The 12,927-nt window shown below is 35.3% G+C and overlaps 1 protein-coding gene across 9 annotated transcripts in view; it reads left to right on the top strand.

Moving 5' to 3' along the window:
• The window catches only part of UBE2U (ubiquitin conjugating enzyme E2 U), a 112,296-nt gene that overhangs the window by 6,907 nt on the left and 92,462 nt on the right, over nt 1-12,927 (top strand). For all 9 annotated transcript variants that reach the window (XR_013159437.1, XM_077120717.1, XM_077120719.1 and 6 more), the window contains 2 exons: nt 4,448-4,545; nt 11,238-11,358. Coding sequence is in view for 8 of the 9 variants with exons in the window: in XM_077120717.1 (XP_076976832.1) it covers nt 4,448-4,545; nt 11,238-11,358 (219 nt within the window). In the remaining variant the exon portion in view is untranslated. The remainder of the gene's footprint in view (nt 1-4,447; nt 4,546-11,237; nt 11,359-12,927) is intronic.

Here is a 12,927-nt window from a genome sequence, read left to right as displayed (position 1 = left end):
AACAAGAATTCTATATCCAGCAAAATTGTCCTTCAAAAATGAGGGGGAAATTAAAACATTTTCAAACAAAAAATCACTGAGAGAATTTGTGACCAAGAGACCAGCTCTGCAAGAAATACTAAAGGGAACAACAGAGACAGATAGGAAAAGACAGGAGAGAGAGGTGTGGAGAAGAGTATATAAATGAAGACTATCAGTAAAGGTAAAAAGAGAAAAAAATTATATATGACATATAAAATCCAAAAGGCAAAATGGTAGAAGAAAGTACTGCCCTTACAGTAATAACACTAAATGCTAATGGATTAAACTCCTCAATCAAAAGACATAGACTGGCAGAATGGACTAAAAAACAGGACCCATCTATATGCCGTGTACAGTAGACACATTTTAGACCCAGGAGCAAACATAGGTTGAAAGCTAAAGGTTTGGAAAAGATACTTCATGCAAACAATGATCGGAAATGAGCAGGAGTAGCTATACTGATATCCAACAAATTAGACTGCAAATGGAAAACAATTAAAAGAGACAAAGAAGGACGCTATGTATTAATAAAAGGAACAATTCTACCAGAAGACATAACAATCTTAAATATTTATGCAGCAAGCCAGAGTGCTCCAAAATACATGAGGCAAACACTGAAAATAGAAATAGACACATCTACCATAATACTCAGAGACTTCAAGTCCCCACTCTCATCAGTGGATAGAACATCTAGAGAGAGGATCGATAAAGAAACAGAGAATTTGAATAATAGAATAAACTAGACTTAACAGACATTTATAGAACATTATACTACACAACAGCAGGATACTCCTTTTTTTCAAGTGCTCATGGATCATTCTCAAGGATAGACCATATCCTGGGTCACAAAGCAAATTTTCTATAAGCTTTAAAAGATTGAAATCATACAACACACTTTCTCAGATCATAAAGGAATAATGTTGGAAATCAATAACAGGCAGAGGGCCAGAAAATTCACAAATATATGGAGGCTAAACAACACACTCTTAAACAACCAGTGGGTCAAGGAAGAGATTACAAGAGAAGTCAGTAAATATCTTGAGGCAAATGAAAATGAAAACACAACAGATCAAAATTTATGGGATGCAGCAAAGGCAGTGCTAAGCAGGAAATGTATTGCCTTAAATGCCTATATCAAAAAAGAAGAAAGGGCAAAAATCGAGGAATTAACTGTTCACTTGGAAAACTAGAGAAAGAACAGCAGCTAACCCCAAAGCAAGCAAAAGGAAAGAATAATTTCTGCTCTAATCTTAGAGCAGAAATAAATGAAATTGAGAACATGAGAAAATCAATCAAATCAGAAGTTGGTTCTGTGGGAAAATCAACAGAATTGATGGACCCTTAGCAAGTTTGACAACAAGAAAAATAAAGAGGATGCAAATAAATAAAATAAAAATGGAAGAGGCAACATAACTACTGACCCTGCAGAAAATAAAGGAGATAATGAGAGGATACTATGAACAACTTTACGCTAATAAACTAGACAATGTAGCTAAAATGGATTACTTCCTAGAAGGGTGAACAACCAACATTGACTCGAGAAAAAATATACAACCTCAACAAACCTATCACAAGTAAAGAAATTGAATCAGTCATTAAAAAGCTCCTAAAAAAGAGAAGCCCAGGACTTTTCAAGATGACTTCACATGTGAATTCTACCAAGCATTGAAGAAAGGATTAGTATCAAATCCTGCTCAAACTCTTAAAAAAAATTAAGAGGAGGGAAGTCTACATCACTCGTTCTATGAAGCTAATATCACCATCATACCAAAGCCAGACAAAGATACTACAAGAAAAGAAAATTATAGACCAATCTCTCTAATGAATACAAATGCAAAAATCCTCAACAAAATTCTTGCAAATCAAATCCATCAGCACATTAAAAGAATCATACACCATGACCAAGTGGGAGTTATTCCACATATGCAAGGATGGTTCAACATAAGAAAATCAATTAATGTAATACACCATATCAACAAATCAAAGCAGGAAAACCACATGATCATCTCAATTGATGCAGAAACGGCAACTGACAAAATTCAACCTCCTTTCTTAAACACTTCAAAGGTTAGGAATAGAAGGGAACTTCCTCAACATGATGAAGGGAATATATGAAAAACCCACAGTTAATATCATCCTCAATGGGGAAAGACTGAAAGCTTTCCCCTTAAGATCAGGAACAAGACAAGGATGTCCATTGTCACCATTTTTATTTAACATTGTATTGGAAATTCTAGCCAGAGCAATTAGACAAGAAAAAGAAATACAAGGCATCCAAATTGGAAAGGAAGAAGTAAAATTCTTACTGTTTGTAGATGATATGATACTATATGTTGAAAACCCTGAAAAATCCACAGCAAAATACTAGACCTAATAAATGAGTAAGCAAAGTGGCAGATTGCAAATTAACATTCAAAAATCAGGGTGGGCCACTGTGGCTTAGTAGGCAGAATTCACTGGTGCTTGCCCATGTAAAAAAAAAAAACATTAAAAAATCTTTACTTTTTCTATACACTAGTAATGAGCAATCTGAGGGGGGAATCAAGAAAAAAAATCCATTTACAATTGCAGCCAAAAGAATAAAATGTTTAGAAATAAATTCAACTAAGGATACAGAAGACATATACAAAGAAAACAACAAAAAATTGCTAAAAGAAATCACACAATACATAAATAAATGAAAGTGCATACCATGTTCATGGATTGGAAGACTAAATATAGTTAAGATGTCAGTTCTGCCTAAATTGATTTATAGATTCAATGCAATACCAATTAATATCCCCAAAACTTTCTTTGCAGAAATAGAAAAAGCAATAATCAAATTTATTTGGAAGGGCAGGGTGCCCCGAATAGCTAAAAATATGCTGAAAAGAAAAATGAAATCAGAGGTCTCATCCTACTTGACTTTAAGGGGTATTACGAAGCTAAAGTGGTCAAAACAGCATGGTGCTATCATAAAGATAGTTATACTGACCAATGGAATCAAATAGAGTGTTCAAATATAGACTGTCTCATCTATGGACAATTGATCTTTGATAAGGCAGTCAAGCCAAATTATGTGGGACATAACAGTCTCTTCAATAAATGGTGCTTGGAAAACAGCATATCCATATCTCAAACCTTGTATAAAAATTAACTCAAAATGGATGAAAGACCTAAACATTAGAGCTAAGATCATAAAACTTTTAGAAGAATATGTAGGGAAGTGTCTTATAAAACTTGTAATAAGAGGCAGTTTCTTAGATCTTACACCCAAAGCATGAGCGTTGAAGAAAGAAATAGATAAATGGGAACTCCTCAAAATTAAGCTTTTATACATCAAAGAATTCAAATATGAATTAATTAACCAAATTAGGGCACAGGCCAAGCTTCTATGTATCTTCTGTATATCTTTCCAATCTAATAGAACAGAACAGAGCTGGCAGGAAGGTTCTGCCATCATCAACATGTAGCTTCCATTTCTGGGTCTAAGGCATTTACTCCATTTTCCTTCATTTCCAGCCATTGGAAACGGGAATGAAAGAGAGAGAAAGGCAAAACAGTTTCCTAAAGAAAACATGATCCAGAGTTGCGTACTTCATCACTCCTTTATCACATGATTAAGTCAGTCACATGGCCACCTCTTGCTAGAAGGGAGGATGGAAAAAATAGTTGGGGCACCTAAAACTGGAGGGCGCTGGAGTAGTGTTTATTATAACAGAGGGAAGTAATGGGGGAAAGGGAGAGTAGACACAGAAGGACAATGAGTAGTTTGTGTAACACTTTTTGTGCCATTTATTGGTAATCATTTTTTTCACTGCTGATTCACAATGTCACTTTTAACATACAATAGTTTTAATACATTCTAGGATTTATTACCAAATTCTCTTATTATATTGTTATTTTTTTCTAATCTTGTATCACACTGAATGGTTATAATTATTGTTGTTTTATAGTATAAGATAATCCTAATAAAGACCTCTCTTTTTTAAAAAATTTTCTTCTCAGTTCTTGCCTTTTTATTGCAATGGTTTTCCGTTATAGCTTACATGTTTTCTTACTCATTTTTAAAATTGTTTACACGTTAATAATAGCTATTATTTTGAGAATTGTTACATGACATGCTAAGTGTTTTACTAATTTTTTAGATTAAACTGTACAATAGTTTACCATGCCTCCATTTCACATATTAGAAAACTGAGACTTAGAGAGTAAATTAATTGTCAACACTGCATACCTGATAGTGGGGGAGGCCAGGGCCCAAATCTCCTATATGTCAGGCACCAAAATGTCATGCTTTTAACTGCTACACTGTATTAATTGTCTATCGTATTTGTTTCAAACAATTTCCTTGATATATCATTTGCTTTCTAATTTTGCCTATGATATTATGTTCGTAAGTTTTAAATCATAATTATGTGTATCAACAATTATTATTTTAATACAGTAGACCAACATACTGGTCAACCCTGTATAGATTTTTTGGACAACCCTAATAAGTGGAGTACCAGCTATACATTGAGCAGCATCTTACTTACCCTCCAGGTAAGAATAGATTAATATAATGCTCTCTTTTTTTTTTTCTCACTCTATTATCGTTTTATTTCTTATTCTGTTGTCTTTTTATTTCTTTTTCTAAATTGATGCAAATGTACTAAGAAATGATGAATATGCAACTATGTGATGATATTAAGAATTACTGATTGTATATGTAGAATGGAATGATTTATAATGCTCTCTTTAGTTGTTTTAATTATCTCAAGTATTCAAAATTTAATGAATACAATGCGTATTTAAATGTTTAAAGGAGTTGAGCAAGCTTATTTAAATCACTAACATTTCTTTCTACATCAATTCTATAAAATTGAGCTTGAATTTGTGTAGCTAACACTGAACTGTATAGGTGAATATGGTTAAAAGGGAAGACTAGGATGTCTGTGTTACTAGAATAAAAATTGAAGGATAAAACATAACACTATACGACACAGTGACCACTATTATAGACAAAGGACTATAGTTAATAGTACAAGTATATGCATGTTCTTTCCTGAATTACAACAAATGCACAACAGTAATGTGTTAATGATAGGGAGGTATATAGGAAAAATATAAACAATGTAAATTGTGGATGCTAGTTAATAATATTTTAATAATCTTTCATTGACTGTAACAAATGTAACTACTTTAAAAATAAATAGTATAATTATATTTTTAAAAAGGGCTATCAACAACTGTATCAAATGTTCCACACTAGTACAAGGTGTTGGTGATGGGGTGGGGCATGGGAATCCTGTATTTTGTGCAGAATTGTTCTGTAAACCCTCAATTTCTCTTTAAAAATTTTTTAAATGAAATTGATAGTTTAGTCTGTTCACAACCAAAGAATGCATATTTTATACAGGAAGAAAAGAATTGTTTCGATGATTTCAATTCTAGAAATACGATCCTAGGTTTGCTTTCGGCTCCTAATTTCACTGCCCAATTTTGAACAGGGCTTTTAGATCTCTGCTCATTCATGGACTTTGCCTTCCTCAGAGAGGTGAATCAAGTAACGACAGCTTAAAATGTTCAGCTTTATTTTTTGTTTTGGACAGTGTTAGTCACTTGCTCTCTTAAAAGTTTTCATATCAAACCCAGTGGACAATTAAAATAGGGATTATCGCCTCCCCTCAGATAGATGCCTGTCTCTAGAACGCTCTCTTTGTCCACTGGATTCACAGTTCTCAGAAGCATGCCTGGATGGTGTGGTATTCCTGACCCTCAGAAAGCCTCCTTTCTCATCCACTTGCTAAAATAAATTATTTTACTGGCACTCACTTCGACCACTAACAGTCAATTCAGCAATATTTTATCCATGGACCTACTTATCATAAATAATATCCAGGCATAAAATATATTTTAATGATTTCAGATATTTGGAGAATAAAGAATTCTGGCTTAATTGAGTGTTCTCATAAACCTAAAATTTTAATATGAATTCCATTTCTCCTATTTCCTATTTTTGAAAATAAAACAATAGTTAATTTTCTGGTTAGTCAGTTTAATTTACTGAGTAAAATTTAATTTTTTTTTTTTGAGATGCAACATTTAATTTATTCATTATTTCAACGAGCATGCATTGATCATCTACTTGTGCCCAGGGCTTGCTCTGGAATGGAGACATTTGAAAAAAGATTTGAAGGAAGTGAGTGGGAGTGATACACAGATACCTGGGGTTGCTTTTTTGGATTACTTCCATCTGTGGCACATTCCTCTTTTCCACCTAAGCTATGGGCTGTCTGAATTTTCCCAGAATGTAATGACTCGGGACAAACCAGAATGAACTGGTGGAAATTTAGAACTGTAGAATAATTTAATAAAAGGCAAGTTTGGGACTCTGAGATTAGAACCACACCCTGTTTCTGTCACTTAATACCTTTATACCTGTGTTTGTAAGCTGTTGGAGTGCAATGTACCAGATATAGAATAGCTTTTAAAAAGAGCGATTTATTAAGTTGCAAGTTTACAGTTCTAAGCTTGTGAAAATGTCCAAATTAAGGTAAGGCTATCACAATGTCCAAATTAAAGCATCCAGGTAAAGATACCTTGGTTTAAGGAGACCGATGATGTTTGGAGTTTCTCTCTCAGCTGATAAGACACATGGTGAGGTCTGCTGGTTTTCTCTCCAGAAATCTTCAGTGACTTCCCCGGGGCTCTGTCTGATCCGTTGGCTCTGTCAGTTCTGGTTTCTATGGAAACCATCTAATCAAAAGTTACCACCTACAAGTGGGTGGGTCACATTTCCATGGAAACAATCAGGAAGGTCCCATTCAGCAATATTGAACAAGGATTAAAAAACTTGGGGTTCTTTAACAGATTTCTGGGGTTCACAACAGATTCAAACTGGCACAATACCCTTGGGCAAGTTTCTTCACTTCTCAATCCCTCAATTTCTTCATCAATAATACGGGGCTGTTACTAGTAGCTACCTCATGTGATGGTTGTGAGGAGTAAATGAATAAATAGATGTAAAGTAGTTAGAATAGTGCTTGGCCCAAGAAAAAAGATTCAGTAAATCTAGTTAATGTTATAATTGTTATTACTATTAAATAGTAATGCAAAGTGGTAGCAGAGTATTGCCCAAAGTATAATCATGTAAGGCCAGCAGATGACACATTTATTCGTGTTTTTATTTTTCCAAGTACATTTATAAAACAAACATGCCTCATTACCAAAGATTTTAGGGTAATGCAAAAGAAAAGAAAATCACTGATAAAATTATTTTCACTCTCCCTAACATATCATGCAATTCCACTCCTATTTATATCAGAAAAATATTCAGGCTCATTCAAGTCAAAAAGTATTATAAAGTTCTATACTATAAATTACCAACCTGAGCAAATCTCCAGTGCTTCATCTTACTGGCAGTCCTTTTCTCCTTCCCTCTTCTTCCATCAGGAAGAGCAGCAAGCAGCTGCTCCTGTTGTAAGACACAGGTCAAATGGTCCTATGGATGCCTTCCCTCATTCATTTTTCTGGGTAGGGTCAATTACTTTATTTTGAGAGTTTCGCTTTGCCACCTCCTCAGTAGTACCCTAAGCAGACGTCTATTAGAACACTCTATTACTGTAATGTACATACTGTTTTCTTATGTGTCTTCTCCATTTGTGATGGTTGAAGCTATTTTGTACCCCAGAAAAGACCATGTTCTTAAAGCTAATCCATTCCTATGGGTATAAACCTATTGTGGTACCTTTTAATTAGGTTGTTTCAGTTGAATCATGTTCCAAGTGGGTCTTAATTCTCTTATTGGAGTCCTTTATAAGAGATGAAATACAGAGATGCTAAGAGAAAAAAAAACAGAGAACCTAAGAGAAACAGAAGCTAAAAGAGAGAAACAAAGGTTCAAAAAGAAAGCCACAGATGAAGCAACCAGGAGCTGAAAGCTATGAAACCTGGGAGAGAAGGGCCAGCAGACAGCACTATGTGCCTTTCCACATGACAGTGGAGTCCTGGATCGCAAGCAGCCTTTCTTCAGGAAGAAATATCACCTTTTGATGCCTTGATTTGGACATTTTTCACAACCTCGGAAGTTTTAAGTTTGTAAGTTAATAAATCCCTGTTGTAAAAGCCAACCTATCTCTGGGTTACTATATTTCATCAGCTTTAGTGAGCTGAAATACCATTGTACTACAAGGCTCTCTGAGGTCAGGGGACAGATCAGTTCACCTTTGATTCCCCAGTACTTACCTAGGACAATACTGATACTTGGTAGTTACTAAATTAAATGAATTAATAAATGAATATAAGCTTTTCCATTGTTGCAATTATAGTCTGTATGTATAAATTATATAACCAATTTCTTTTTCATAAAACATTTTATCTCAAGTAATTTCCATATTGCTACAATTAACATTTTGGTGGCTGTTTAATAATCCTTTGAAGGTCGATGCTGTTCAATAGAACTTGCTGCATTAATAAAAGTGTTTCGTAACAACACTGTCCAGTACAGTAGCCACTGGCCACATATGGCTGCTGAGCACTTGAAATGTGGCTAGTGCAACTTAGGAACTAAGTTTTTAATTTTAGTTAATTTTAAGTCATTTAAACTGAAATTGCCATATATGACTAGTTCCTACTATAATGGACTGCACAAACATGGACCATTTTTGAGAGACAGATAAGACCCATCTATAATTATCACATTATTCAAGGGGGTAGTGCTTGAAATAATATTTAAAATCTTTAAAGTCTAAATATAATAATCATCTCTGTCTAAGTTTCTTGTAATCTTAATTTCTTTGGAAAACCTGTACTTTCACATATGGCGTAAAGGTAAGTATTACTCAACATCTATCCGTAGAATGAATTCCAAATCCTTGGAAATTTAATTAATTCAACATTATAAGATGTATCTACTGGTGGAATTGTTTACTGATGTTTCAAATGATTATATTGATCCCCTAAAGAGACTTTAATGTTATTCCATACTTTCACATGGTTAATTTTTAAATTACTGTTATTTTTTACTATTTTAGCAGGCTGTTTGATGTATACATTTCAATATATAATTTATATTGCCAATTTTAAAAAATTATCAAGTACAATTAATATCATAAGTACCCATTATATGAATAGGTCTTAGGCACAGTGGTTAATGAAAAGACTCCTGAATAAACTTTATCAAATATGCCTCTCCCAGTAAGATTCTCTCCTCAGTCAAAGACCAAAAGCTTGCTTTTGAAGATGTTTCAAATTTGAAAGGTATAATACAATCCACATCAAATCCTTATTTAAGCAATTAAAATATTTTTTGAAATACAACCCAACATGTTTTCTAAACCGGAAAATGTAAGTAATGGCAGAAAATTTTTATTGCTTTTGAAATATCAGATGTCAGATGTTTACTTTCATTAATAAAAGATTACCATCATTTACATGACTCTTAGGCCGCAATTACACACATTGACCTGAATCTACACTTAGGCATTTTGGTAGTTATTACTCTACTGCCTTTTGTTATACAGTTCATATGTTCTAACATATTGTTTTAGTTTCCTGGCGGCTAAAGCAAATACCATGCAGTGGATTGGCCTAAACAACAGGAATTTATTGGCTCATGGTTTTGAGGCTCAGAGAGATCTAAAATGACGGCATCATCAAGGAGATGCTTTCTCCCAGAAGTCTGGCATTCTGGGGCTAGCTGCCAGTGATCCTTGGTCCTTGGCTTTTCTGTCACATGGCAGTGCACATGGTGGCATCTCCTGGCTTCTCCTTTCTCTTCACGGTTCCATTGACTTCCAGCTTCTGGCTGTGGCTTTCTCTCTCTGTGACCTTCCCTGTAAAGCCTTCAGTATTAGGATTAAGAGTCATCCTGATCAGTTGCACCACACCCTAACTAAAGCAAACTCATCAAAAGGGTTACAATGGGTTCACATCCACAGAAATGGACCTAGTTTAGGAATATGTTTTTCTGGGGTATGTAATTCCAAACCACCAAATGTATAATATTCAAAATACTGAATTGGTGAATAAATAATTACAGTTGGAACTAATAGTAATTTTGAGGCGCCAGAGAAACAAGACCATGGAATATCAGAACTATTACATTTTGGTTGTCTGCTTTGTACAGATGTACAGATTTTGTGGCCAACAGAATTCTAAAGATGACCCCCAAATTCTCTTCTTTCCCCATCTCCATCCTTCTTGTTTTCAAACACTTATCAAGGTACTGCTGTGAAAGGACTCTGCAAATGGAATTAAGATTACCTTAAAATAGGGAGATAATCCTGGATTATCCAGGTGGACCCAAAGTAATCACCTGAGCCATTGAAAGCAGAAGAGGAGGGCAGGAGATCTGTCAGAGAAATACAGTGAAACAGGCAGAAGGGATATAGCTAAAGGGGAGGTCAGAGAGATTCCAAACATGAGAAGGAGTCCTCACACTATTGCTTTGAGATGCAGGGGACCACAGAGGGGACTGGAAAGAGACCTTAAGGAGCTAGGTGTTGCCCGTGGCTGATAGCCAGGAAGGAGGCAGCACCTCAGTCCTACAGCTCTAAGGAACTGAACACAGGCAGCTGCCCAAATGAGCTTTGAATCAGATTCTTCCCTGAGCCTTCTGATAAGAACCTAGGTAGTCCACACCTTGATTTTGGTTTTTGTTAAACCTGAATTGGATAAACCAGCCCAACCACTCTGGACTTCTCAGCTACAGATATGTAAGGTGATAAATTTTTGTAATTTTAAGCTAAGTTTGTGGTAATTTGTTAGCACAGCCATAGAAAACAACTACAGATACCAAATGAATCATTCAGTGATCTGAACAGATGATGAAATGTCCCCAAGCCTCAGTATATATGTTCATTCCCCCATGATTTGGATATAGTCTCATGCTAAAACGTAAGGTTTGTTTTTTAAAAAACCTATATAAAGGAAATATTTCAATATTTTCTAATGTTAGTCCACTTTATACATAAATCCAATTTAAATTTCTATCATAGGAAGGAATAAATTACAGGAAGGAACTTGTAACTTGCTTTGATCCTAATGTTTGGCTCATGAACAAATAATATAAAACTGAGATCAAAAGTTTCTTTAGTGTTGGGACCATGACTCATGTATCTTCTTATCTATGCCCAACTGAGACATAGTAGTTATTTAACAAATGCCTGTTGAATATTGCATGTAATGTTTTGTCTTTTTGCTCTAAGAAAACTTTTACTTAAAAACTATATGTTGTGTATGTTTTCCTATAGGTTATGCTTTCTAATCCAGGACTAGAAAATCCAGTGAATTTGGAAGCAGCAGAATTGCTGATTAAAAATGAGTCTCTGTACAACACAGCAGTTCTAAGGCTTTTCAAACAGCCATTGCCATGTGAGAAGAGCTTACTTACTGTTCTTTGGCAATTATTAACTATACATTTATAGAAAATAAGAGATCTAGCAAATAACTGTTCTATAAGAGATTATTTAAATATTTTCTGCATCCTTTTCTAGTAATGAAATGGTATTAAGAGCTCTCCTATTGTAATTCTTTGTTAGACTAATTACTGTGATTGATCCTTTTTAAAGATCGTCAGAGGCCTCAAGTGTAGTATTTTTAAATGTGTGGTCATATGGATAAATGGTGACAATTGGACCTGCTCTACCCATCAGAGGACATTTAGTTTTAACATTTAGTTTTAACTTTCCCAGGCTTCACCTAGGTTCCCCAGATCTTACTGGTCTGAGCCTCCTTTCCTTTTTTTTAAATTTTTTTTTTTTGCATGGGCAGGCACCCGGAATCTGGCCCAGGTCTTTGGCATGGCAGGCGAGAACTCTGCCTGCTGAGCCACCATGGCCTGCCCCTGCCTTTCCTTTTTTTTTTTTTTCTTTTTTGGATGCATGGTCTGGGAATTGAACTTGGGTCTCCTGCATGAAAGGTGGGCATTCTAACCACTGAACTACCCATGAACCCCTGCCTTTCCTTTTGAATAGTAAAAAGTTCAGCTTGTTTTCTTAAAAATCCCTCCCCCACTATTCCTTCTAAGGGTCCATATGGAAACAGTGCCTAAAGCTCTTAAATCTTTTACCTCTATTAACCAATGTTGTTCTGATACCCTTGGTTTTCTCACAGTTCATCCTGCCAGCAGCTTCTTCAAGACTGCTAATTCGCTCCCCCTGTGCTCTCTCTTCAGTTAGCAGAGAAATTCTGTTGGCTCCTTGTATCCAGATGGCACAAGGTTATTCTTACTCAGTATATGCACAGCTGAGAATTGGGCCTGTTAGGAGCTCAGTTCTCCTTTACATCCTGCTCTCTGCTTCCAGTAGTACAGTAGTAAACTTATATAGGACCTGTTATTTTTACATCCCCAGTTGGCAAATGATGTTGCTGCCCAGACTTACTCTGTCAAAGTGATCTCTTGTGGTGCTTCTTCTCTAAGACATGCATTGTATTGCCTTCTGGTCAAATTCTATGACCATCTCTCCACCCCATCCCACCCCAGACAAGTCTATACGATTGTGACCAAATTCAAGTGTTCTTCCAAAGGATTTCTATGTCTAATACAAATCGAGGGTCCTTTTCAGGTATCTTCAACATGTGATTTTTGAGGAGTTCCTCAAACATTCCCAGACATTTTTAGGCTGGTTTGTGCATAAAAAGAATAATACCTCTTCACTCCAACCCCTTGTTTGACCTACAAGAATGTAGCGGCATAATTCACTACTGTCTCCCATGCACTTAGAATAGTATAGGCATTCCGTAAATATTTGTGGAATGAATGATATGATTTAACCTTTCATTGAGCCCTAAAGCACTGTCGTTTCAGAGAAATGTACCCAATAACAAAGCTACATCCATATTCTGGTGAGCAGTAATTTTAAAAGCTGGTTTAAATTTTTTTCTATAGAAAATGATTCTGTACACTAGATTTTGTCTTTGCCATGCGGAGAAAAAGGATGA

This window comes from Tamandua tetradactyla, chromosome 11 (genome assembly GCF_023851605.1).
Source record: "Tamandua tetradactyla isolate mTamTet1 chromosome 11, mTamTet1.pri, whole genome shotgun sequence".
Classification (NCBI taxonomy): domain Eukaryota; kingdom Metazoa; phylum Chordata; class Mammalia; order Pilosa; family Myrmecophagidae; genus Tamandua; species Tamandua tetradactyla.
This window is presented reverse-complemented; position numbering and strand designations above follow the sequence as displayed.